This window comes from Pseudonaja textilis, chromosome 3 (genome assembly GCF_049901715.1).
Source record: "Pseudonaja textilis isolate UNSWEBS1 chromosome 3, rPseTex1.2, whole genome shotgun sequence".
NCBI classification, from domain to species: domain Eukaryota; kingdom Metazoa; phylum Chordata; class Lepidosauria; order Squamata; family Elapidae; genus Pseudonaja; species Pseudonaja textilis.
Genome location: NC_141992.1, coordinates 34,511,139 through 34,538,797, shown reverse-complemented (window position 1 = coordinate 34,538,797; position 27,659 = coordinate 34,511,139). Strand labels below are relative to the sequence as shown.

General features: G+C 37.9%; 1 protein-coding gene and 1 long non-coding RNA gene across 4 annotated transcripts in view; one reads left to right on the top strand and one right to left on the bottom strand.

The window, feature by feature from the left end:
- Window positions 1-7,380: 7,380 nt before the first annotated feature.
- On the bottom strand, window positions 7,381-10,568 carry LOC148126068 (uncharacterized). Its single transcript, XR_015742736.1, has 3 exons — window positions 10,500-10,568; window positions 8,153-8,198; window positions 7,381-7,504 (listed from the first exon to the last, which is right to left on the bottom strand). It is a non-coding gene; the product is annotated as an uncharacterized LOC148126068 (long non-coding RNA).
- The window catches only part of KDM5B (lysine demethylase 5B), a 69,083-nt gene continuing 50,867 nt past the window's right edge, over window positions 9,444-27,659 (top strand). For 2 of the 3 annotated variants that reach the window (XM_026697730.2, XM_026697727.2), the window contains exons 1-5: window positions 9,444-9,679; window positions 19,441-19,518; window positions 23,715-23,837; window positions 24,197-24,367; window positions 27,211-27,267. In XM_026697730.2, the coding sequence (XP_026553515.2) occupies window positions 9,542-9,679; window positions 19,441-19,518; window positions 23,715-23,837; window positions 24,197-24,367; window positions 27,211-27,267 (567 nt within the window). In that variant the 5' untranslated portion in view covers window positions 9,444-9,541. The remainder of the gene's footprint in view (window positions 9,680-19,440; window positions 19,519-23,714; window positions 23,838-24,196; window positions 24,368-27,210; window positions 27,268-27,659) is intronic. The other variant, XM_026697728.2, reaches the window with a different exon arrangement.

Sequence of the window (27,659 nt, the reverse complement as noted above, 5' to 3'; positions counted from 1 at the left end):
CTGTGTTCATTTCCTGAATATTTTCATTTGGTACAGGTATTGCCACTAATTACAATGGCACAGCAAAATTGACTAAGTTCCTGCATATCCTGCACATGCTATTTCTACAGTATGTTTATTAATAGTTAATTTTTACTGCATTTGTATAATATATTTAACAATGAACTACTGACCTAGACTGAGGTCACTTAATACACCAGGCTCAATTATGGTTAGAGTGTTTGTAGCTTTGGTGTGTATTATGAAATCAGTCGATGTCTAGGGTCTATCACTCTCCTTTGATCCCCTGCCACTTTATACATCTGATATAGATGAGCATCAAATCTCCAAAGACTATATACCTCATTGCTGATTTCATCCACCAAATGTTGTTTATATTCAACAAAAGTGAATAGAAAACATTACAATGTGGCTTCAGGCCATTAAATAGTTACTTTGACCTTGTTTTCCCCTCTATTTAAATGGTTTAGGAAGTAAATTAATTCCTCAAGTTCAAGTGAAATTGTATATAATATTTTCAGGCAGGACTTAAGTGAATGGTAATGAAAAACTGCACAGAAAAAGAATTCCCTTCCCAACACTCATACAGAGCAAATATCTACTCCCAAATTTCTGTAGCCATGCCCAAGCAACCCTCTTCTTCAAAAGCTGATGATTTAATACATTTTTCATTTGGATTCAGTAAGCCTTCTATTACTGATGTAAGGCGATCAAGTTCTCAACCAGATCCTATACTTCTGACTTTAATATTAATAAATATTAGCAGGTAATCATTATCTTCCCTTGCCAATTTTAGCAGACAAAACTACATTTCAACGCATTAGAGCAGTTGGTCACAAAGCTTAATCTATTTGGCAGATTGCTGGCCCAATCCCCCTAAACAACAAAATAACCCTTCCCTATCATCATCAAATCAACAGCAGGTAATTTATATGAGGAATTAATACAGAAGCATAGAAGATGTCAAGAATATTTAATATATTTATATTTTATTGTCCCAGCAGACTAAGCATTTTGTGAAAATTACAAAGATAATAGAAAATTATTTGGGTCATATCACCAGAAAAATCAGTTCACACTTTTAAAATCTTCCAAAATAGTAACCTATTAATCCTAAAAAGGAATGAAGAAGAGGTTACTTTAAAGGAAAAAAATGGTGAGAGGAGAAAATAGAACAAAAATACAAATAATTTATGACTGCATATATGTAGACACTGAAAATCCATGTTACATTTTTCAAGGGTAATGTATTATTGATAGCCAATAGAAATCCAAGTGTTGCTAAAACAAGGGAAAAGTCCATCTATGAGTGACTTGTCACATTTTAGATATGACCCTTGCTGCCGCCACAGCAGTTTGTATGTATATTAGTAAATGAACGAATGAATAAAATCTTGAAGTGCAAAGTTCATCCTGTCTCTAAACTTACTTTGATCATTTCCACATTAGTGACATACTTTTATTTTATTTTGAAAATTTAGTCATTTTGGGTGGCTTATAAAAAATAAAAAAAAATTATACAAAAATAAAAACAATAATACCAGTAAGACTTTTAGCTTATTTCAATGTCATGTGCCATTATTGAATATAAACCTTATTCCCTTTACTGGTCTAGTAACACACTAATAAGCTGTGAGGTGTTGTAATTAGTTTTATGTTGTTCAAAGCACCAGAAGGCAGGACAGGAAACAATGGATGGAAACTCATCAAGGAGAGAAACAACTTGGAATCAAGGAGAAACTTCCTAACAGCAAGGACAATTAACCAGTTGCCTTCAGATGTTGTGGGTGCTCCAACTCTGGAGGTTTTTAAGAAAAGCTGGGACAATCGCCTGTCTGAAATGGTAGGATAACCTGCATGAGCAGGGGGCTGGACTAGAAGACCTTTAAGGTCCCTTCCAGCTCTAGTCTGATTCTGGCTTTTCCATTTCATGTTCTAACTTTTAACTGTGTAATGAAACAATGTCCTTGTACAGCACCATCTAGTGGGACCAACAAAGCTCTGCATCGCAGAAGTAGTTCAAGGGCCTGGACTGGAGTAGGCGACTGATGGTCCAGTGCCCTGTGGTGTGAATTGTATTGGTTACCGATATGTAACCGTAATGCCAATTCCAATTCAAGGTGCTACATGTTCACCTTTAAAGTCTTCTATGGCTGGGACGAGGTTACCTGAGGGACTGCCTTTTTCTAAGAGTCTCTATCCATTCAATTTGATCTAGCAGATTGGTCATGCTACAGATTCTGTCAGCCAGAGTGTCAGCTGGCAGGAATTAAAAGATGGGCCCTTTCTGCAGTAGCCCCTGCTCTGTGGAATATCCTCCCCTCAGAGATTAGAATGGCCCAAATCCTGTCATCCTTTTGTGAGGCTTTAAAAATCTGGTTGCATTCCCAAGACTGTGATAAGGGCCTCATTTCTTAGCTTTACTGTTGATTGACCACATCTCAGTTGCTATGTATATTTTGAATGTTTTTGTTGTTTTTTTAAATGCTTTATTTTAATTGTTTTATAAATTTAGAATTAAATTGCCCAGAGTCTTGATTGAATGGGTGTCTATAGAAAATAATAATAATAATAATAATAATAATAATAATAATAATAATAATAATAATAATAATAATAATAATATAACAACAATAACAGATGGATCACCATTTGGAACACAACACACCAGATATTACGGTTGTTGAGGGCCAAAGTGTACAATTGATTGATATCGCTGTACCTGGAGACGCCAGAGTCAAACGAACTGGAAAAAAATCACAAAATATCGCGACCTGGCCATTGAAACTACATAGTTATGAAACATGTAACAGTGATACCCATTGTCATTGGGGCACGTGTCCAAGAATTTTACAAAACACATCAAGAAATTGCAGCTTCCTGCAATAACACCAGCAGAACTGCAAAAAACTGCACTACTCAGAACATCGTATATTTTAAGAAGATACTTGGTTGATACTTAGGAAGCTGGCAGCAACTCGTATCAACCATTAGCACCAGTCACTGGTGCTAATTTTATATTTTAAAATGTTGGTGAGTTTCATGTTTAATGAATTAATAACAACAACAAAACAACAACAACAACAATACTAATACTAATACTAATAATAATTTCTCATAAAATAGGGCCAAGTCTTATTTTCGGGGGTGACTTAATTTCCTCGCCCACACACACCCCAACCTAGAGTGCCCCATGCGCAGTCACCTCTCCACGAGGCCACTTCTATCGGCTGATGGAAGCTCCCCAAAGGCAGAGTCACCAGCCGCTTCTATCAACTGGTAGAAGCGGCCTCGTGGAGAGTTGAGTGAGCATGGGCCGCTCTAGGTCGGGGTGCGCGGGGGGGAGGAAATCTATCGGCCAGTAGAAGCAGCCTCTGGGTGAGCTTCCACATGCGCTCCCCTTGCCACGAAGCCATTTCTATCGGCCAATGGAAGCTCCCCAAAGGCAGAGTCACCAGCTGCTTCTATTGGCTGGTAGAAGCGGGTTTGTGGCGAAGGGAGTGTGCGTAGGGCACTTGTCCTGAGGCTGCTTCTACCGGCCAATAGAAGCGGCTGGTGTCTCTGCCTTCGGGGAGCTTCCAACAGCCAATAGAAACAGCTTTGTGGTGAGGGGAGTGCATGTGGGCATTCGCCCCAAGGCTGCTTCTACCAGCTGATAAAAGCGGCTGGTGACTCTGCCTTTGGGGAGCTTCCATTGGCCGATAGAAACGGCTTTGTGGTGAGGGGCGTGTGCATGGGATGCTCCTGTCAGGAGCGCTCCGTGGGCAGCCACGTCTTGACCCAAAGTGGCTAGTGATTCTGCCTTTGGGGAGCTTCTATCGGCCAATAGAAACAGCTTTGTGGCGAGGGGAGTGCGCGTGGGCATTCACCCCGAGGTCACTTCTACCGTCCGATAGAAGCGGCTGGTGAATCTGCCTTTGGGGAGCTTCCATCGGCTGATAGAAATAGCTTCGTGGTGAGGGGAGTGCACGTGGGCGTTCACCCTGAGGCCGCTTCTACCGGCCGATAGAAGCGGCTGGTGACTCTGCCTTTGGGGAGCTTCTATCGGCCGATGTTCTATCAGTAGTAGATTGGGGTATTCTACATGCAGGGCGCTCCTAAGGGCAAGTTTTCTCCCCCCCTTCCCCCCATTTCTCTTCATCTCGTGTAGTTTTAATGAACAATGTGAAAAATGGCGGGAAACACATGGATTAAAAAGGCCTAAATTTGGGGGGCAGGGCTTAATTTCACCTCATGCCTAGAAATCATGCTGGCCTTCCTATTGGTGAAGGCCATATTGTTGGAGAAATAGGATAATAATAATAATAATAATAATAACAACAACAACAACAACAACAACAACAACAACAACCACTCCAGGCAGTGCCTGGAGACAGCAGAAGAGAAGAGAAAGAATTGGAGAAGATAACAAAATAAAAAGACCTACAAATAGAAATGGAACGACTGTGGCAAAGCCAAGCAAGGGTAGTACCAATAGTAATAGGCACCTTGGATGCAATCCCAAAATAACTGGAGCACCACTTGAATACCATTGGCATTGACAAATTCACCATCAATCAATTGGACAAGGCAGCTTTACTTGGAACAGCTGCCATCATGTGACGATATCTGTAACACTGTGAAACATCCAGATTTGCCTATCCCAGGTCTTTGGACCTGATAGGTAGAAAAAAATGCCAAACCCAGTATGAACATCTGGCTGACTGTGTGAATAATAATAATAATAATAATAATAATAATAATAATAATAATAATAATAATAATAATAGCCAGTCAGTGATATTTGTGATATATCTTTAAATATTCAGTTGACTGAATTTCATGTTTAATGAACAAAAGAGATAATAATAATAAACACTACCACAAAATGTAAAACAATTATAGTTTAACCATACTCTTGCAAATAGTTTCTTAGTGACATACAGAACAGTTGCCACCCTCATTTGCTGGAATCTCATCCTGGAAATTATTAATTATTTTTATGTTACTTTTGGAAAACATATAAATCAGCATTCATTCTCCAAGCATAGGCTGTATCACAGCTTTAAGGCACCATGAGATTCACTGTCATTTGTGCACTGGATTTTGCCCACACTTTTGTATAGTACCACTCTTAGACCGTTCGGCCTTTTCTGTTTTTAATCTGTCTAGAATAAAACCACTCCCTGCTTCAACCCTTATAGTCGTTATTCCGGATGATCAGCTGTATAGCTTTAGCATGCACTAAAAGGGAGTATTACTATCATCTTTCATAACTCATTAACTCTCGGGTATGGCAAGAGGGCACAAAGGAGGAACCCTACCATGCCCTGAGCATTGGCATAAACCTCAAGCGCTTTTAAGATGTGCAAATTATAATTCCTGAATTCCGACGGGCGCGGCAACAAAAAGGCCTGGGTTCACCAGCTGTTGCTGCCTTGGCAAACCTCCTACCATAGAACTAGGAGCTGAGGAGCAGAAAGGGAGTGGGTGGAGCCCCCCACCCCGAATTAAAACTTCGGATAAAAAAGGGGCGGTCCCTAGGCTGTGTCGAAAGACTGACGATTTCTCCCTTCGTACGGGGGAGGAGCAGATTGGGCCAAAAGTACGGGAGCAAATACACGTGCGCTACGTGCAGCGCCTGCTGCTCCCCCCGGGTCCTAGAGGGCAAGGCTCTTCTTCTGTCCCTACAGGTGGGGCTATATTCTATGCAAGGTACTTTGGCCCATTCTTTTTTTGTTGGGTCAGTGGTTTCAGTCCCAACACTTTGGTAATACATGGCCTACATGTGGCGCTCCTGTTTTATCACCGCCTTCGTACAAGAGGAGACCACTGGTAGATGCTGATGAAGGAGGGGTTTGGACTTCGTCCACGGATCTGGCCCTATCCTATGTAGGCTGTACTTCCCTTTGATAATCTGACACCAGAGAGGATTGTCTTTTTGTTCTGCTAATCGTCTTCGAGTGGGCCGACATAGCGGTCAAGAGCCGAAGGACGCTAATCCGAGTATAAAGTTCTGGCCATGGAAGATCAATGTGAACCAAATGACATCACCTCCATCGCCGTCCCTCCCACCTTCACCCCATATTTTGCCAGTAACAGAATAGAGTGGGGTGGGATTATAGCAGGATAAGAGCTTAGACGCCACGTACCACGCTAGTTAGTGAAGTGATTCGGACAACCCCCCCCGGGCTCCTGAATGATAGGGTCGGGAATTTTGTATTTTGGATGGCTCACACCATGCAAAATAGTACGGTATCCCTGAGTTTTGTGTGAAACGGAATCAGAGACATCATTGTTAGGGAGGGCGGTAGGTAAGGATTAAAAATGATTGCATGTCAAAATTCGAAGGATTCCTGGGTGATATTGGGGGAGATGGTTTGAACTTTTGTTTACAAAGAAAACATTCCCTCACTCCCCACCCCCGAAGTGCAAAACGATTGATGATGATTAACGCCAGAAGTCTTCATATAATAGCGGCGGGGAAGAGAGCACAGGAAGAAACCTGTCTCTATAAAACTTTTTGGAATCATTCCAAAATTCCAACCCTTTTCTTCTTGAAGAATTCTGCTAATGAGCAAGGCTTAAACATCGATGAAATGAAGTAGGGAGAGGCAGACAATTCTTGACACGGTGAAAATATGAACCATTTTTAGAGAGCTAAAACTTGGTTAAAGTTGGGGTTTAAGCGCACCCTGCATAATATGGAATGTTCAAAACTGAATTGATATTGCGAGCAGCTTATTGCCAGAAGGAAAAAAGTATGTTAAAAAGCGACAGCTCTCCGGTTGATTTTTTCCGTCTAGGAACAGGGCACATTTCACATAGTGTGTCCTATTAATCGCTGCTCAGAAGTAAATTAGACTGAGATTTAATTGGGGCTTGTTTCCAGGTAAGCGGATGTATTACAGTCCCCGATGCTAAAGCTACAATCCCCCACATTTGCACATTTACTAGGAAATAAATACATCTTTCACCTTGGTAGAGGATCAAAGTAAACCCCTTTTAAACTGGAGTTGCAACATCGGTTTTTAATGATTACTCGGATCGTCCTCTCCAATCACTAGTTTCCATTGTCCTGGAGACTCCAGTGATCTGCTTGTGGTACTGAAGAGGCTTCGATTCTTCTATGCAAGCTTGAAAGCCACACATAGAGCAGCGCTCCAGTTTACACTCCACCCCCCCCCCCCCGTGCAGTGATTTACACTGGAAAAGGCTTCCCCACTGCACAGCACCAGGCGCAGACAATGAAACAGCTCAGCCTCCCGCCCCTTATGACGTTTACCAAGTCTTTGGCCTATCCGAGAGAATAGAGAGGCTCTTTAAAAAAAGAAGTGCCGGCATTGAGATGGCTGTCAGCTGTGAAAGATCGCTCCGCACATGTAAACATAGATCATAAAGGCGAAGGTGGATTAGAGAGTAGAGACCTATGTGCTTGCGGTATCTGCGTGCAACTCATTACTGAGGTCTCGAGTGATCTTCCGTTGGAGGAACTCGAGCATAGCAACAATCCCATAATAGGTTTCTGGAACAAAGGCAAAACCCAAAGTTTTATATAGCAAGCAGGCCTATATGAGGAAATTACTTGAGTTTATAAGAAGCTTAAGCCTAGATATTTTTGTTCAAAATAAAATAATCTTAATATATGTATAATAAAATTGCCCTTAAGTTCTAAAAGAAGTCACACACAGCTTTAGTATCTTTTTATAAAATTGCTCTATTGAATTTACTTCTGAAAAAAAACCTAATGATTCTGCTTTGGGATAAAGTCTATGATTCTAAGGATGTTTTCCTCCCCCCCACCTTTAATATTGAAGCTTTTTATATGCCTCTCCAATATTTGCCTCTTCTTCAAAATTAGAATCTCAGCATTCTTTTGGAAACAATCTAAACCTATGTTATTTTGCACATTAAGAAGCCAAGGTTAAGACAAAGTTTATCATAATAGATTCCATGTTTACAAGAAACAAAGCATCAAGAAAAACTGCAAAGTAAAACAATTTCCAGAATCACTGAACATGCATTATGCAGTATTTTCAAGTCTTATTTGAAAATAAATGTCACTGAATTCAATAAACCTCATTGCCAAACAAGCACAATCAAATTAAGTTATGCTGGATTAATAAAAAAGAGATTAAAAACTACAATTATTGTAAGAGAAAATATGGCTTACCTTTTTTGGCCTCATCTCAATCTCCATTCTTGAATACCACTGTAGACTATACAAAGAAATTAAGTTCCTTAATTGTTCAAAATATTAATGTAAAGAAAGCAGTTTTGAAAATGTTCCATGTACTCTACCTTATTGGAATGCTTCATTTTCATAATGCCAAATTTTCTTTAAAGAGTTACAAATACATCAATCCCATAATTCTTTGCATGCATTGTTGCATCAGGTATGTATTTTTTTTTTACTAAAAGTTTTAGTTACAAAAAAGATTTCACTGAAGTCAGTGCCCTGATTACGATCCTACTTTTGACCATCTGAAAGTTGATAAAAATAGCTAATTGGTTCAACAATAGCATAATAAAACAAATATAGCTTTCTATGGCATTTCCTCATCTCAGGGTTGGTGGAGGCAGATGAATTATTATATTTGGACTGAAAGATCAAAGGGGTGTGTGTGCCAGAAATTTGCTTTTAAAGTGAAAATTGTCTGAGATTTTGGCAGGCGGCTTATTTTGTTTTCATGTGTCCTGTTTTCCTACTGTAAGTAAAGAATCCCAATAGCTCAAAAGATACAAAATGGCCTTATTCATACCAAAATAGCTACTCAGATTGATTTTATAGCTATGTGGGGGAAAAAGAGGTAAGAGGACAGGCATAAATTAAAGCTGCAGGTAAAGTATGGAATAAATCCGTTGTGCACATGGCTGCAAGAGTTTGTACACCTAGGTCCTAGGCCAAGCAAGACACACCCGTTTTCTTAAGCAATTTATTCACAGCAATTTAAGCCCAGGGCCTAGTCTTCACAGTCCCATGCATCCTCGACTGGTGGTGTATATATGCCAGCTAAAGTTGACTATATTCATTTAGTAGAAACTGGCTTGACTGAACCAGTTCGAACAATGGGAGACAGCTCGCCATTGGGCCTTTAAGCCCGGCCCTCGTTTCCAATTCGTTGCCGTGGGAGCCACGGTACCGAGGCCGGGAGCTTTTCTTCTGAGATCCTTCGGCCCCAATAGGCCCTAAACTCCATGCAAAGGAGTCGGGGGAGAGACCTGCAAGTGGGAGCATACAGCCCCGTTTTCTGTTAACTGCTTTGGAAGAGTCTTGCCGCCCGCATCCCGACCCACAAACAAAGGGGTGAGAAGGAGAAGGAGGGCTTGGCACCCCATGTGGTGAGAACGAACATCAGCCCCTAAGAAAAAGCGGCGTTGTTGGGGGGACACTTTTCATAGACCGTCCTCATCCGCGGACTCTTTTTCCTCCTCCCTCCCTTTTGCGCGGAGGCACACCGTCCATTCTAGAGGTGTGCTGCGACGCTTTGGCTGTTGGGGGATTGTTCGGAACGGTTGCCCCAGTCGGAGCTGCCCCGTCCTGCCGGCCATCGAGCTGGCCATGGCCGAGTTCCTGCCGCCGCCAGAGTGCCCTGTTTTCGAGCCCACCTGGGAAGAATTCGCGGACCCTTTCGGCTTTATCCACAAAATCCGGCCCATTGCCGAGCGGACCGGGATCTGCAAGGTGCGGCCACCACCGGTGAGTAAACCTTGGCGACGGCCCGCGGGAGAGGGTCGACCTCTCGCCCCCCATCCCAACCAGGCATTGAACGAGGGGGGAGGGGCGGCGAAGGAGTTTGCAGCCGTACGTATAAAAAAAAAGGCTGGGGGGGCACTCGGCCCCCGGGCCACTCGGCCGCTTTCGACGGGCTCCCCCCGAGAGCCCAAGTAGCTCCCGTCTTCCAAGGCTTTCACTGAACTCGCTTTCCGGGCGTCCCCCCTCCGTGCCTCCTCCGAAACTTTCCCCCAACTCCCCCTTTCTTCCTCCTCGCACGGAAGCTTCCACTCCTCCCGTCGTCCCACGGCCGCGTCACCACGGGGGAAAGTGCGCCCTTCCCTAAGAGGGATTCCCTGCTCTCCATCTGTTCAGGGTCGGTCGGGCTCGAGGCTTTCCTGCATGGGGGGGGGGGCTAGCGAGGGGGGGGGAGGGAACAACGGAGTGGGAGCCGCTTCCTCGCCTTGCCATCCTAGGAGGTCTTGTGTCCTGAAGCGCTTTGTGTGCTTCAGGTCGACTTGTTTCTGTAGCCCGGAACGGCTCCCCCATCCTACCCCACTCGGGTGAGAGGAGAAGAGAGTGGGGTGTCGCTTGGCCGTCCTTGTAAGCAAAGCGGGCTTCGAGGCTCGGTTCCCCGTGGGAGACCCATTAATATGGCTGCCGGCGAGCTCCCCCCCCATCGATCTCGCTTCGGTCCCCGACTCCACTCGAGAAACTCTGCTCACTCGCAACCCTCTGCGGTACGAATAAAGTTGCCTTGCGAGGTCCAACCGACGATCTGGGAAGCACAAAAAAAAAAGCTTACTTTTGTAGTGTTTCTCTTTCTCCACCAGTTTTCCCCCCTTTCTCATGCATGAAACAATTCTAAACTGCTGCGTTGTTTAGATGAAAAGGAAGAAGTTATCTGGGGTAGTTTTTGAAGGTCCTTCTCTGGATGACTTCCCCGAGGGTCGCTAGTGGGCAGTGTCTTTAAAGAGCAGTCGAAGCTTTTGTTTCTACCCAAGAAGAGCTAACAACTGTAGGCATCATGGGTGCAGCAGCTTCAGACATGTTTTCAACTTCATAAAGGGTTTTAAAACTTTGCCTGCATGACTAGATTTATGTTTTCTTCTTGCAGGCAAGTAATGGAACATGCATGCTAGATGGGTTTTTTTTGTTTTGTTTTAACAAAATGTGGAATTCTACAAGATAGAAGAAATTGTATAGCTATAAAGAGACAGCCAGTTCATAAAGTTGGATATTTTGAAAGTAGTTTCTTGTTTAGTCCGGTACTTTGTCAAACAAAGTTTAAGCTGTGTCAAATTCTTAGTTACACTGCTGCTTTCAATATAAATACTTGGAGCAATCATTGTGTAAAGACCTAAATGAGACAGCTGCTTGGGTGTTGCCCTCCATGTTGGCATTGTGGTTGAGCTAAAGCTGAAGATTTCCTTATTTCCCTCTTTTCTGTACCTATAAAAATAATTCTGTGGCCATTCAGGACCCATCAGGCTTGATTTTAATAAAAGTATCCATATTTTAAAGTTGAAAATAAATATATTGCATTAGAGTTTGGAGAAATCTTTTCTTTTAGAATCCTAGGCAGACATGGCCACCATTTTAGAGTGCAATACATAGTGGGAAGGGTGATAAGTCTCCATCATTAAAAATATTATCAGGCAATACAGCAGGCTTGCAAGATGGTAGTTTTGTGTAAAATAGCCTCTTAATAATAGTTTTATTGTTACTGGATGTGACTATTATTACAGTTACTTGAATTTGGTGAAAAAGATTAAATATGGATTAGAAGGAAGTATCTGAAAAAAAATCACATTTTTGGTTCTTAAAAGGAGAGATACCTTACTCCTTCCACCAAAATATATCTTAATTTTCGAGACCAAATGACTTCAGGTAGCATTCATTTTAGTGAGGGGTCCTTAAAAGCATTTAATTTGGAAATTAAGACATTTTGATTATGTTAGAAGTTCTATTAAAACTTTATCCATGTTTTGTTTTGGATACATTTGAAAATTTTAACTTTTTGCTTTAATTATTATAGTCAACATAATTGGAGAAAATGGTATGTAGGACTTCTCTTTTGCTAATTAAAAAATGCTCACCTTTGTTCCAGTCAGTGATCCACTTATTTCAATAAAGTTTATTTAGAAGTAGCACTCAGTGGGATAGCACTTCTGTACATGTTATACAGCTTCTGATTTAAAAAATATATATGAAAGATATATATTTTGTAGATTCTCTATTTTTCCATATTTAAATGTGTTAATAAATCGGATAAAATTTCTATAAGTTTGTTATACAAGCCTTTATCATGTTTTACAATCACTTTAAATTCTAGTTTTTTGGAGTAGATTTGTACATGTTTGTGAGATATAGTTCCAAAACTGGGATGACCAAGTGACAGCTGAATTACTGTTATCTGGGAATTTTGTCAATTAAAACAAGATTTTAAAAATAAAATCTAGTCTATTTTAGAAAATGGACTGATAATAAGAGACGTATGTTTCATATAAATTGGTGCAATATTGTGGAGAAATAAAACTAATTTGGTTTTTTAAGGTATTTTTCAGGAAAAAAAAAACTACTTTCCATGCCTGGTCTCTGAATTTGTTGTCCCACACTATCAGAGAACATGTATTCCAATTTGAAAGTCTTTTTTTAAGTAATATCACTTATATAATAAAAGCCTAGTTGTATATAACAGAGGTCATATTAGACAATACATTTTCCATAATGTGTGGAAAAGGCTAATATGTTTATCTGGCCTGAATGTTTGCATGGATCCCTATTCTTGATTGTTATTTTTTAATAATAATAAAATGTAATAATGGAAAAATTTAAAGTATGCTGGCATAAATTAAATGTAATTTTCCTGCAGACTAAGAAGAAAATCTATCCAGCAATGTAGAAAAAAAGTGCCCATGGATTTTTGTGAACGACTCAGTATTTCAATCTGGTCTATTTGTTTAAAATAACAATCTAGTCTCTGTTTCGCCTCATCTTGTTACTGAAAACTTCTTTTGCACCAAATTTAAATTCTTGATGCAATAGCCCCAAATGCTACATTATTTAATGATATCAGTAAAGTTAGCTGTTCCTAACTTTCACAGGATTTGTGTGATTGTACAGACTTGAGACTTGATGAAATAAGTGCAAATACGTTGATTTAAGTAAATGTTTATATGTTCTATAGCATATTATGTACATTTAATAAATATTTATATACTAGTATGCACTTACATAAACTATACACTTTTAACGCATTGGACCTGCTTAGAAAAATATCTCCTCTAAAATGTTCACGGGAAATTGATCTTTTTATTATCATAAACAGTATGTACATTCATTTGCAGAATATGCCCCTTTCTGGCTAAGAAGTAGATACCATTCAAAACTGGGTATTATTTTCTACCTTCTGCTTTTAAAATCAACAAATTTCTCATTTATAGTACTAGACCTTTATCATAGGTATTTACTTAGAGGTTATTTTATTAAGATATTGAACATTATATATTTAGACCTATTTGGAGCTATTTTATTTTAATATTTATATTAGAGCTGCAATTCATTTTTCAAAATGCTAGACAACAAAGTTTTCAAAATAAAAACCTCAAACAGATATGTTGCACTTCATAAACAGTGTGTATATATGCTAGAGCATTAAATTATTATATTAATTCCTGAAATGAGATTTTCAGTTATAACAATTGATTACAAACCCTATTTTATTGAGTTCTATGCTAAATTATTTTCCTGATGTTTCTTGATTTTGCTAATGATATCTGTCTCCCATATTTCTACTTGGGACAGGTTTCCATATGTTGTCTTCTAGATGTATGGCTTTCAGTTCCCAGAATTTCTCAACATAGTCATTGGTGAATATTCTGAGAATTAGGAACTTAAAGTATTACATTCAAGATTATGTGCTTAAATAGGATACTTCCTCATCTACATTGTAACATTCAGTTACTCAAATTGTGATTAATCAAGATGTAAATCTTGAATTAATCACATTAAATCTTGAAGCAGCTGTAGCAAGCTGGTGAATCAAGTAATTCTAGTTAGCTGTAACCAGTTTTGTTCTGATGATATGGCAAAAAAATAGTAAGGGCTCTTTAGTGGAGTTATTTGCACCATATTTGATCTTCTGATTTAAGCAGAATTTTCTATCACGTTATGCAGCTTTTTTCTGAGTAGGAATAGCTCAAATTTAAACAATCATGTCATAATTAACATAAAATCCATTTCCAAAAATGGAAAATCTGTACCATACTTTATATTACTAATCCAGAATTCCATCTAAAGAGCTGCTTTTGTTGGCTTCTGCATCATAAATGCCAGCTAATTAAAGAGCAGTTAAGTTAAATGGGAGGGGTGATGGTTTCTGTAGACTTCTGCCCAGGTAGTAAATGAATCTTCACTGCCAATCTTGAAATATTTTACAATTCTTATGAAATTATTTCTCATTGAGTTTACATGACACCTAATTTCAGAAGTGATAGGATACTTGATTTATCATTACGTATATGAAAGAGATGGCAAATTTCCTACTGCAAGTAGAGTCCAGAAGTTGTCACTGAAAATACCAGATTATAAATCATGTGACAAAAGTGACAAAATATTATTCTTAGATTATGGTTGAAAAAAAATATATTGAGAAACCATAGTTGTTGATGGTGAGGGTAATGGAAGCTTTACATTTCTCTTTGGTGGGAAGAAGAGGGAAGTGCATAAACCCAGGCAAATGCCACCTAATTCATATAACAACATATAATGGATGAGCTGTTAGTTTATCTGAATTGCCCTGGTTCTATCCCATGAGTCTCAATATCATTTGCCTCACTGTATTTTATTAGTCATAAAATATTGAAATATTTCACTTTCCTAACTACCATTTCTCTCAGAGATCTGGATTTGATTGATTGATTTCTCAAGAAAATATGTAATTCCTGCTAAAGAGATTGCTTACACCATTATGTCTTTCATTCATTCAGAGTCCTTTAAACAAATACTTATTTGCAGTTCTGGTGAAGCCATATATAGACTATATGTTGGTTTGGCTCAGATCTGTAAGCTTGAAAAGTCTTATTTTTCTTGAAAGTCTTATTTCTAATTATATTAATGCTCTCAGTTTACCTTGCCGTAACTGTACTGAGAAGATTTGATAGTTTTTATATATTGCTTCATCTATGCCATATTAAAGTTTGGAAGTCCAGTGTTTCCTGAAGGAAAATATCCATAATATCTTTTATAATATAAGATTGCATGTTCTACTATTGCCTTTAACATTTATAAACCAACCTGTTTTTTGTGAATTAGGACATGCTGAGACATGCCTATTTTATGATGAAGTAGAGAGCATCTAGTGAAGGCATCTAGAGCTGTGAGGACAGCCTGGAGTCATGCATTGCACACATTAAGAAACTTGGTATACATATAAGCCTTAAAATCCAAGGATAGAAAAATAAATATGAACCTGTGATATTATATTGGATTTAGCATTATTACATAATGAATCACATTAGTTTTTTGTATGCAAAACAATACACTGCTCAAAAAAATAAAGGGAACACAAAAATAAGACATCCTAGATCTGAATGAATGAAACATTCTTATTAAATACTTCATTCATTACATAGTTGAATGTGCTGACAACAAAATCACACAAAAATTATCAATGGAAATCAAATGTAGCAACCCATGAAGGTCTGGATTTGGAGTTACATTCAAAATAAAAATGGAAAAAAATACTACAGGCTGATCCAACTTCGATGTAATGTCCTTAAAACAAGTCAAAATGAGGCTCAGTAGTGTGTGTGGCCTCCATGTGCCTGCATGACTCCCTGCAGTGCCTGGGCATGCTGATGAGGTGGCGGATGGTCTCCTCCCACACCTGGACTAAAGCATCCCCAACTCATGGACAGTCTGGTGCAACGTGGCGTTGGTGGGTGGAGCGAGACATGATGTCCCAGATGTACTCAATTGGATTCAGGTATGGGGAATGGGCAGGCCAGTCCATAGCATCAATGCCTTCATCTTGCAACTGCTGACAGACTCCAGCCACATGAGGCCTAGCATTGTCTTGCATTAGGAGGAACCCAGGGCCAACCGCACTAGCATATGGTCTCACAAGGGGTCTGAGGATCTCATCTCGGTACCTAATGGCACTCAGGCTACCTCTGGCGAGCACATGGAGGGCTGTGCAGCCCCCTAAAGAAATGCCACCCCACACCATTACTGACCCACTGCCAAACTGGTCGTGCTGGAGGATGTTGCAGGCAGCAGAATGTTCTCCATGGCATCTCCAGACCCCATCACATCTGTCGCATGTGCTCAGTGTGAACCTGCTTACATCTGTGAAGAGCACAGGGCGCCAGTGGCGAATTTGCCAATCTTGGTGTTCTCTGGCAAATGCTAAATGTCCTGCATGGTGTTGGGCTATAAGCACAACCCCCACCTGTGGATGTCGGGCCCTCATACCACCCTCATGAAGTCTCTTTCTGACCGTTTGAGCAGCCACATGCACATTTGTGGCCTGCTGGAGGTCATTTTGCAGGGCTTTGGCAGTGTTCCTCCTGTCCCTCCTTGCACAAAAGCAGAGGTAGCGGTCCTGATGCTGGGTTGTTGCCCTCCTACGGCCTCCTCCACGTCTCTTGATGTACTGGCCTGTCTTCTGGTAGTGCCTCCATGCTCTGGACACTACGCTGACAGACACAGCAAACCTTCTTGCCACAGCTCAAATTGATGTGCCATCCTGGATGAGCTGCACTATCTGAGCTTCTTGTGTGGGTTGTAGACTCCGTCTCATGCAACCACTAGAGTGAAAGAACCACCAGCATTCAGAAGTGATCAAACCATCAGCCCGAAAGCATAGGAACTGAGAAATGGTCTGTGGTCACCACCTGCAGAACCACTCCTTTATTGGGGTTGTCTTGCTAACTGTCTATGCTTTCCACTTGTTGTCTATTCCATTTGCACAACAGCATGTGAAATTAATTGTCAATCAGTGTTGCTACCTAAGTGGACAGTTTGATTTCAGAGAAGCATGATTGACTTGGAGTTTCATTGTGTTGTTTAAGTGTTCCCTTTATTTTTTTGAGCAGTGTATTTGAATTAGTGAATATTTATAATGATTTACCAGTAGTGACGCAAGCAGTTGTTTCAGAAAAAGGTTACTGCTATATCCTGATAATATCAATCTGTAATGAATCTATTGAACTTTCGTTCTCTTTTAAAAACAATCCTAAAATATATCATTTTTCTGATTAAATCATTTTTACTATTCTCAGTAGTAAATACCCCTTTAGTGTATTTAATTTAAAATTTAAGTTGTATAGTAAAGTAGGCCACATGTTCTCAATTTTTTTTAATTTCCAGCAGAATGTCATCATTGGTACGATAGTCTCTGTTTTGGAGGTTTATGTACCAGTACTTAGCATTTTGGAAAACTGTTATTATTAATGTTAGTATTAATAAAAATAACTAAATATTGTTACAGGCTAAAATTATATTTACAATATTGTTATAACTGATTCATAACCTATGTTACAACAATTTGTAGTGATAGTGGTACTTTCTCTGTATGAATGAGCAATAAAAGAGAGACAGATACAGGACAAATAATTATGTCAAAAAGTTGGCAAAATGTTTATCCAGGAAAAGAACTGATCAGAAGGTTCCTAAATCTTTAGTAAAGTAATATATATAAGTAAAGCATTAGATGTACAGGGAGTTTTTGTCTTATAGCCATAATAGAGTATGTCTGTTAAGGTTCTAAAGCAAGTCATCATATGACTGACCTAATTTTATGGCATTTTTTGAAGCAGTCATTAAGTGAATCCCCAGTCCCTAAGCAAGCACATTCATTGCAGTTTTGCTGAAAAACAGAAATAAACTCAAAGAATGTAGTCATATGACCTTGAGATGCTGCAAATGGCCATATATTCGGGCTGGTTACTGAGCACTCAAAATGTGGTTAGGTGGTGGGGGACAGTCATCAAAACTTAAGAACCAGATAAGGATTGAAATATAACTATTTAATTGTATATAATTGACCTGTATTGAGAGGATGGGGTCTTTTGAAAATTTATTTGGAATAAATTTCAGTAGTGCGTAGGTGATTTTTTTTTTGCCACATAAGTTCATTATTTATTAATTCAGTTTAGCCCTGCTCCTTGGAAAGAGGTCTCCCAAGAGATCCACATGGTCCCCACTCTATTGCTATTTAGAAGAACTCTGAAGGCCTGGCTCTTCACCCAGGTCTTTGGCAAGGAAGAGTGAGACCCCTCCTTCCTCATGCTTGCTATATTTTATGTTTTATTGATTTTATTGTAATTTGATTGTAAATTGGGTGGAATACAAGTTTAATAAAAATATTTTTGCCATCCATCTGTGAAAGAAATACTGGTCAACCAACAAAATAAAAACAAAGTATTCCAGTAAAACAAAGAAACCAAATAAAGCTACAGCAAGGCTCAGTACAGGTAGTCCTTGACTTTTTATGGTGTTTGCAGAGTGGTCACATGGCTGATTTACGATATTTTGCTGAAAACTGGCATTTACTTCCATTTTTGGCAAAAATATTCATAGTGAATAAAGGGGAAATTTTAAAATCTTGCCTGTACTGTTTTTATGAATAATTTGAACATATCAAATACTCCTCCCTCCTCCTATTTTTCCCACAATAGCAACCATGTGAGTTGGCCTAAGAGAGAATGACTGGCCCAAAGTCATCCAGCAGACTTTCATGCCTAAGGAAGAATTAGAACTCACAATCTCCTTGTTTCTAGCCTGATGCCTTAACACTAAACCAAACTGGCTCTTGTTTAATGACCACAGCATTTACTGACTGATAACTACGGAAAAAAAGTCATAAAATTGTGTTGGTCACATGATGACCAGCTTTATAACCATTGCAGTTTACTACCATAATTGGCAGGCTGTGTTACAGTTGTGAGTTGAGAACTACCTGTAAAACTACAGAGCCACTAGCCACATAACATTTCTACCAGATTCCCCATACCAACATACCAACTCCATTGTCTGGAGGAACTGCTAGATCTTCACAGCCTTATGACAGATCAAATAGACTGGGAACTGTCCATATTTCAAACTCTTCAGATAGGTGCCATACAGAGAAGGCATGCTTTCACTGACTCCTCAGGTGACATTGTTTTAGCAACAATGCCCAGAACACGTCCACCTTGCTAGATCTTGAAGGACAGACCAAAACCATCAGAGAAAGATAATTTTGCAAGTAACCTGGTCCCATGCAGTGTAGTGTGTAGTGCTTTAAAACACATTGAAACCCAGAGGTCTACTGGGAGTTTAAATTCATATAGTAATAGTGTTCAAAAACACAGAAGATGATTTACTTTAGGTTTAATTATACAAGTTCACTTTCTGGTGCTGCATTTAAATTGAAATTTAAAACAATTGAGCAAGAACAAAAGAAAATTACTGATACTTTAATTTTTAACACAAAGTCATTTAATTACCAGATAGCAATATTAAAATATAAAACAAATGTTCTTAGTACTCCACCTTGCTCGTAGTAGACAATGGGAGTCAAAGATATGACAGTGAGCAATAATATATTTGCTTGATCCTCATTATTGTGATTTCCAAATTACCCTTGTCTGCCACAGTGCTTGTAAGATGTACCATTATATTTTTTTAGTTAAATTTCTAAATATCTGAAAATGAAGTGAGAGATGTTTCAGATCAAACTTACTATTTTTTTTCTTTAGGACTGGCAGCCTCCATTTGCATGTGATGTTGATAAACTTCATTTTACTCCAAGAATCCAAAGGCTGAATGAATTAGAGGTAATGACCCCAGAAATATAAATTACATTAATAATGAACTTCTTATACATCATAGCATATAGAATTTTGAAATTTAAATACAATTAAATAGTTTTTAAATTAGTTTTGGTTACAGCATAGATATTTCAGTGTTCATGACTCAAATTAATTATTGGTTTATTTAGAGTCTCAGTCTCAATTTGTTTCATAGTGCACATCACTTTACATCTATATATCTATATCTAATATATTTATATATATTTCTATTTTGTTATTATCTTTGCCTTTCTGATATTCTGAAAATATGTAAACATTGTAGCCTTGCATTCTGGTATCACTTATTGTATTTGCTGCCATTTCTACCTCAATAATGTTTAGTATAGTAACCAAGTTCGGGTCAGGAGTTTTATTTTTTTTTATTCTTTACTTAAGGAAGTTTCCTTTTTATATGATACAATGTTTACTTATTTTTATTTATGTAGATTTAAAGAATTTCTGACGTTAATCAACTTTGGGTGCTTTATATAATAATAAAAAAAACTATAAAAGACATACAAAACAGAACAAAGTCTTATAAGACAAAATCTTACAGGGCCTTATCAACTACCCTGCCTCAGAGCCTCGGAAAATATAGGTAGTCCTCAACTTGCAACTAGTTGCTTAACGACTGAAGTCGTGTTGGACTCAAAAAAAGGTACTTACAACCCAGATTTGAAGTTCCAATGACCATCCCACCTTTGTGATCACACGATCACACTGTTGCTTAGCAGCTGGCCAGCATTTAAAATTGTTTGCAGTGTCCTGCAGTCGTGACTGCAATATATATATATGTATGTATGTGTGTGTGTGTGTATGTGTGTATGTATGTATGTATGGTATTCAGCTTTGTTCGGGTATTTTCCCACGTCATTATAGTTGTGCTTTTAAAGTTGTAGCAACGTTTCGGCAGAATCTCATCTGCCATTAGGCTTCTGTATTGTGTTCATCTGTGAGTCAGACTTTTACAGTTGTTTCAGTTTTAAATTTGGGGCTAGCCTACTGCTGTGCCAGAATGGTTTTTTCTTCATCCTGCTTGGTTGGGAGTCCTGGTCTGTGTTTATTGGTCTTGGAGTTTGCTGTGTTCTGCTTGATTGGTGTTTCTAATATCTTCTGTCTGTTTTGTGGCTTTTTTTGTATCTTGATTGCTGACAACATTGTGTTCCTGTATTGGAGGCTTTTAGTGTAGCTTGGCTCCGAGTAAATGGACGGCTATCATTTGTTAGGAAGCTAGGTTTCATCTGGGTGCCTGGTTGGGGTATGCCATTGAAGTTGATGCTATGACCTGTGTTCATCCAGGCGAGTACTTATTCTTCTATTGGTCTGTCCAATGTATGTGGCCGGGCATGATGCACAGGGGACTTCGTATATGCCTTGGTTTTCCAGGTCAATTTTATCTTTGGGGTTTCTAAGGATGGCTGCTATTTTTCTGTCTGTTTTGAAGGCAGTCTTGATGTGATGCCTGTGTAGTATCTTACTGATTTTGTCTGTAGTACCTCTTATGTAGGTCAGGACAGCTGTTCCATAGGTCTGTTCATCTTCTAGGTCTCCATTATATCTCAGTGTGTTTTTGTGGATTAAGCTGGTGATTTTGCTTTTGTGGAAGCCGTTGGCTGTCAGTACTTTAGTCAGGGTGCATAGTTCAGTCTTTATGTGTGTCTTGTCTGCCAGGCGTTCGGTTCTAGCAATTAGTGTTCAAACTCCGTGGCCAAAACACTAATTGCTAGAACCAAACGCTTGGCAGACAAGACACACATAAAGACTGAACTATGCACCCTGACTAAAGTACTGACAGCCAACGGCTGTCCTGCCCTACATAAGAAGTACTAAGTACCTGCCTGGATGAACACAAAAATGCAGTAAAAAAGCTGGAACACACTTCCTCACTAGTCCAACACATGAAAGCCACAGGTCATAGCATGAACTTCAATGGCATCAAAACCCTAGCCACTATAGAAAACCCCAGCCACAGAATTATCAGAGAAGCCATAGAGATTGAAAAAAGACCTGAAAGCATGAATAGAAGAGATGATTCCACTAGACTGTCAGTTATTTGGAAGCCTGCACTCACAAACAAATCTCCACACCACTAGCCAGGCAAACACCTGGGCACAAACAGATCCCCCCGATACCTCCAGCTCAAACACACCCCAACCAGGCACCCAGATGAAACCTAGCTTCCTAACAAATGATAGCCGTCCATTTACTCGGAGCCAAGCTGCACTAAAAGCCTCCAATACAGGAACACAATGTTTTCAGCAATCAAGATACAAAAAAAAGCCACAAAACAGACAGAAGATATTAGAAACACCAATCAAGCAGAACACAGCAAACTCCAAGACCAATAAAGACAGACCAAGACTCCCAACCAGTCAGGATGAAGGAAAAACCATTCTGGCACAGCAGTAGGCTAGCCCCAAATTTAAAACTGAAACAACTGTAAAAGTCTGACTCACAGATGAACACAATACAGAAGCCTGATGATGGCAGATGAGATTCTACTGAAATGTTGCTACAACTATAAAAGCACAACTACAATGACGTGGGAAAATACCCGAACAAAGCTGAATACCATACATGTAAGTACCTGCGAAAACTTAAGAAAACAAATATATATATATATATATATCTCCCCCATGGAATCTGGCATTTGCTTCCAGTTTCTATTAAAATGACCCAGCAAAAAAAAAGGTGACCTGTTTAACAATCGGCCTAACTAAGTAATTCAATGCTCAACTATACTCATAAATTGAGAACTAACTATAGCCAGGTTTTCAGTGGCTTTTGAAATATCAGAGTGGGAGCTATGCCACTCTGGGGTAACATTATTTCAAAGTTCTGGTGCTACAGAAGAGAAGACATAGCTCCCAAACCCCAATTGATGACATTGTTAATATTCCAATGTTTTTATTGAGGTGTTGTCATATTCCAAAACCAAGAAAATCACATTGAGGTTCTTCTAAGCAGTTTCCTTTATGGATCAGACAGAAATCTTATGAAACTGAAGCAAACTACTTGCAGCATTAAACATGCATTCTGAGCAATCCTAGAGATGAGCTGTTTTAATTATTTTTTCCCCACACAAACACTCTATGCCACTCTCACGCTCCTCTCTCCCTGGAACCCGGGACTACATTCTACAGTAGGTATTTTCTTTGCCCAGATTTAGATGCAGATTTGAGCCAGAATCTGTAGTTTTAGTGACCACTTCAGTTCAGGAATATAGATTTGAAATCCTTAGTTGCCCTTTTTTTGGTTTAACTATCTTAAATAATTTTAAGTTGTCAGAAATTAGTGTACCTTATTATTCACTATTTGTAAACACATAAGCATTATTAGAAAAAAATTCTTTTATTTCTATGTGATAGAATCCAGTTCATTGATGTAGTGATTGACAGCAACTTCAGATAGAGAACCTAGATCATTAATAAATAAAGTTAGAAATATATAAGCTTGAGTACAAGGGCTGGAAACCTCCAGTATTTACATACCTCTTGGTTTTCAAATTGAATTTGGCTGTAACTGTATACCCAGTATATCAGATTCTAATTTTATTTTTGATAATTTCAGCGAGACAGATTTTTTTTAAGAAATATTTTTCTACTTTGTTAGAATACTAGCTGCATTTAAGCAGAAAATGATTGTTCAGATATCACATATGATATGATCATTTAGAAATACATCCAATACTTCTCTTGTACTGCTATGTTAAGCACTGAAATGTGGATAGGAAAATAAATTCTTATTTATTAAATTTGTGTGGCCGTCCATCTCAACTGCATGACTTTGGGCAGCTAACAATAAAAAAACCCAACACAAACAATATGCTAAACTATAAATAACATAAAATAGCAGCAGCAGGGAACAACATATAGCTAACATTCACTCTTAGTATATAGCAAAGAAACAAGCTGACCTACAATAGCAAGGATCCAAGCTCAGTTGCAAAGCCAGATCTTTCTTCAAGGCTTTCGATAAAGCTAGCAAGATCGGAATGAATATGATCTCTGTAGAATGTTATTCCAGAGGGTGGGCAACAAAGGCTTCTCCATTTGAACAGCCAAAGGCCATCTTTTATTTACAGTTTTTTTGTTCAACATACAAAATGACTCGAATGCCCTTATTGAAAAACAAAATAAAAGCTGATTTCTGTATAATGTATCCACTTTATATTTTAATAGGCTCAGACTAGGGTGAAACTGAATTTTCTGGACCAGATAGCAAAGTTCTGGGAACTCCAGGGATGTGCATTGAAAATTCCACATGTGGAAAGAAAAATTCTAGATTTGTTCCAGCTTAACAGGGTAAGTTGTGTATTACAATTTTTGACAAAATTTAGAAATAGTTCTTAAAGCCACTGAAAGGATGCATTTTGTAGCCAGGAAGGTTGGGGATCGCTTGTCTAGGGATTATAGAATAGTTTTTTGTTTTCTATTAGAAAGTGGTAAGAAATTGTACCTTGAGTCATTTTGCCAGAATTAAGTGGTAAACTTGAAAAGTTCACCCCTGTTGTTTTTCTCTAGTATATCAAATTACTATTTTAAAATTTTCTTATTCATAACTTACAGATTACTGATAAAGCAAAAAAACTACATACTTAGACAAAGTAATTGCCACTGTTTTCATGCACACACATAATTAACTACACATTTTTACTTTATAGCTAGTTGCAGAGGAAGGTGGATTTGACTTGGTTTGCAAGGACAGAAAATGGACTAAAATAGCTACCAAGATGGGATTTGCTCCTGGCAAAGCAGTGGGATCACATATACGTGCTCACTATGAACGCATTCTTTACCCTTACAACTTATTCCAATCTGGAGCTAGTCTTCTGGTAAGTTCTGTTTTTTAAGTCCAGATTTTAAATCAACTTTTTCCCAGTCTCCTCTAAAACATGCTAACAGTGCTTTAAAGTATAAAACATTTGTCCTTCATTTAGATGTTTTGGTGCTGGCTGCTGGATTCTCAAAGTGATACATAATTCAGCGGGGTTTGGGAATTTTTTATAAAACTTTCAAGATATCCATGATCCCAAAATGCAAGCATTATTTATCAAGAAATTGATTTTTATAGAGGCTATTTGTATCCTGTGAAAAGAAAAACTGAATGAATTGCTTCCTGACATTTGGAAGGAAGATTGTCCTTGAAGTAACCTAAAGCTGCTGCTGTTCTTTAGAAGTCTTTGCCCTGCAGTACATGTGTTTCAGTGCGCTAGTTTTCATTTATCGTTTTGAACTGGTTTAGGTATTTTCATTTTCATTATGCAGGCATAAAAACTTTTTCCTCTTCTCAAATGTGAGAGCTAAATGTAAAAGCAATCTTCTTAGATACAAAATGGATATTGAGTAGTCTGATTTTCTCTGAAATAAACATGTTCAGACGCAGATTTTGGTTGTCTAATAACCTTGTTAAAGCATAAATTTCTTTATCAAAGTGAAGGTAACTTTTTGTTAGACTAAATCTTTATGGCCAGCTTAGTTATGTCTGCACAGTGCTCCTTTTCTATGGCTGTCTTGGAAACTTCATATTAATAAAATTCATCTTTCAAGAGTATTTGATAAGCACTGTGATCACATCATTCCAATTTTGCATTGGTTTTATTTATGATCAATTTCTGGAATGAATTAAAAGTGCCGATATTGATCTTTGAAGTCCTGAGTTGTTTTGGATCAGTCTATTTGAAAGATACTTGGTTTCCAAGGACTTAAGGTTGTCCTTAAGCTCCGATATCAAACCTTAACTACAGTTGATGAAATTAGAAAATATTAAAGTAGCATTTTATTAATGTAATCCCATTTTTCAGAAATGTTTAAACATTTATGATTCTGTCATACTTGTAGTCTTGTGAAAGAACCTCGAATGCATTTTATTTTGCTAAGCTTTTCTTTTTCATTTATGGCTGGCCTGGTTTTATCTGTTCTTTAAACAATTAATAGACTATTTTGTTTACATAAGTTACCTTCTGTCGAGACCATTTTGAGAACTTATCCTAAAGATGGACATAGTTAATAAAATGCATAGAAAGAATACCATGATTAATCTTAGTCTCCATGTGTATATACAAACATAATCCATTCATATGTGTTAGAATTATGATTTATTCATGGGCTTTATGAATTATGATTTATGCATGGGCTTTTAATAACTAATTTGTTATGATGAATACACTTTTACAAAAATGAGGTAAAGTGCATCTCTGCTGAACCTGCCTTTTCTTTTTCCCATTTTTTCTTAATCTTTTTTTAAAATATATGCTGATGTTTCTCCAATAAAAGAAGGAAAGAAAAGCAAGATAATTAGCTTTCCTTTTACAATTAGACAGTATCATTGATTTAACTAAAAATGGGTGTTTTTTAATGGAAACCTACATTTATCAAAATAAATTGTCACAGTAAACTATATGCTGTGTTTGCATTATCACACATTTGAGTATAATATGGTGTGCATACATTTTTCATAGTGAATAGGTGCTTAGAAAAATTTTCTAATGGTCATAGTGTTATTGTTCTGAACTGAGGACTAGTTATTCTATATAGCACTATATTCAGTTTATAATCATATAGATAAGACTTTGAATATAAAGTAATAAGTAGTGGCAATATAGCTGTGCTTTGTTCTTTGCATTATTAGGGGCTAAGTCAATTAAATGTTAATATACCGCATTAAAGATTACGCAAAATATTTTAATTGGGTGGTGCTGTTTTTTGAACCATTGTGTTGAACATTTAAGACCATTTATGTTATGAGTTCAAATTCATTAGTCAGATGGTGGGGAGTGGGGAAAAGAATATCTATTAGACTCTGCAAAATGAAAGAAAGGGATAAGACATGAGATTCATTCAGTTTCCATGTTGTTTATACAAGGAAACTGAAGTCCAATTTCATTGCAACTTTCTCATTCCATTGGAAGACAGTTTTAAATTGAAAAGAAATAGTCCTTGTATATTACCAGTAGATGAATCCACTGAAAACTGGTTGCTGTGATGGTAAAATTGTAAGTGGACTGAATTTAGTCAATTTGCATTACATATTGCTTCACTGTGGGAAATCACAATTGTGAACCCTAACCAGCTGAGATCTGTAGCAGCTCATATCTTCCTTACAGTGTTTTACAGTTAGATACTAAATATAGTATTTAAACATGCATATAGTATTTAATCTTTCTCAGTTGAGCAATATCTGTCTTTTGGGGGAAAAGTGAACATTTTGGTTAGTATAGAAATATTAATAATGCAAGACTGTCTCAACAAAAATGTTTGGTTTTGGACCAGAAAAATGATCTTCATGATTCTGTCATGATCATTTCCCTATATTCCTCTGGTTACACTAATTAGGCAAATGATGCAGTTCATTTAATCATGTTGTATGTGTATAGTTACCGAAGCTAATAGAATTGGAGGGGTATTTTGTGCACATTTTCTTCATTACCTCTTGTAGTCATAGTTACTGTGACGGAAACGTATAAACCATTTTCCATTTTCATCCTAAAAAGTCAGAGCCATTTTGTTTACTGTTACTCAAAATCTACTTTTTGCAGATATGTTTGAAAATAAAACCTGAAGGATTTTTTAAGGGCCATTCTAAAAGTGAATTATTTTTAAATGACTACTTGTGGCCTCCATTTACAAGGTCACCGTTCCTTTAAGTTGTAACTCTCCAAGCTCTCTCTTGCAATAGGCACCAGACATTTGTTCCAAACTGATGTGTTTAGTGGATGATGCAGTTCTGGAAAAGGTATGTTTGACATGACTTTTTGAATGAAATCCCTTCCCATCTTTGTTCTAAACTATTTTGGATGCTCTCTGAATCATCCCCTATGCAAAATATTCAAATTGTATATTCTGTTAAATAAATCATTATTTAAATGAATCTTAAATGTTTTTTTTTATCTTACTCCTGGTTCAATTCTACTTTTGATCATAAAACATTTTTTTAAATTTTATGTTTATATATACGGTATATAATCCAAGGACTTGGATCTATAAAATCTGTTTAATTTATTTTGTCTATGTACCTATATTGATGAAATATTTCTACTAAAATAAAAGATCAAATTCTGCTGATCAATACAATATAGGCAAATGCTCGTCTAATGACATTTTAATACATACACATAAAAAAACTTT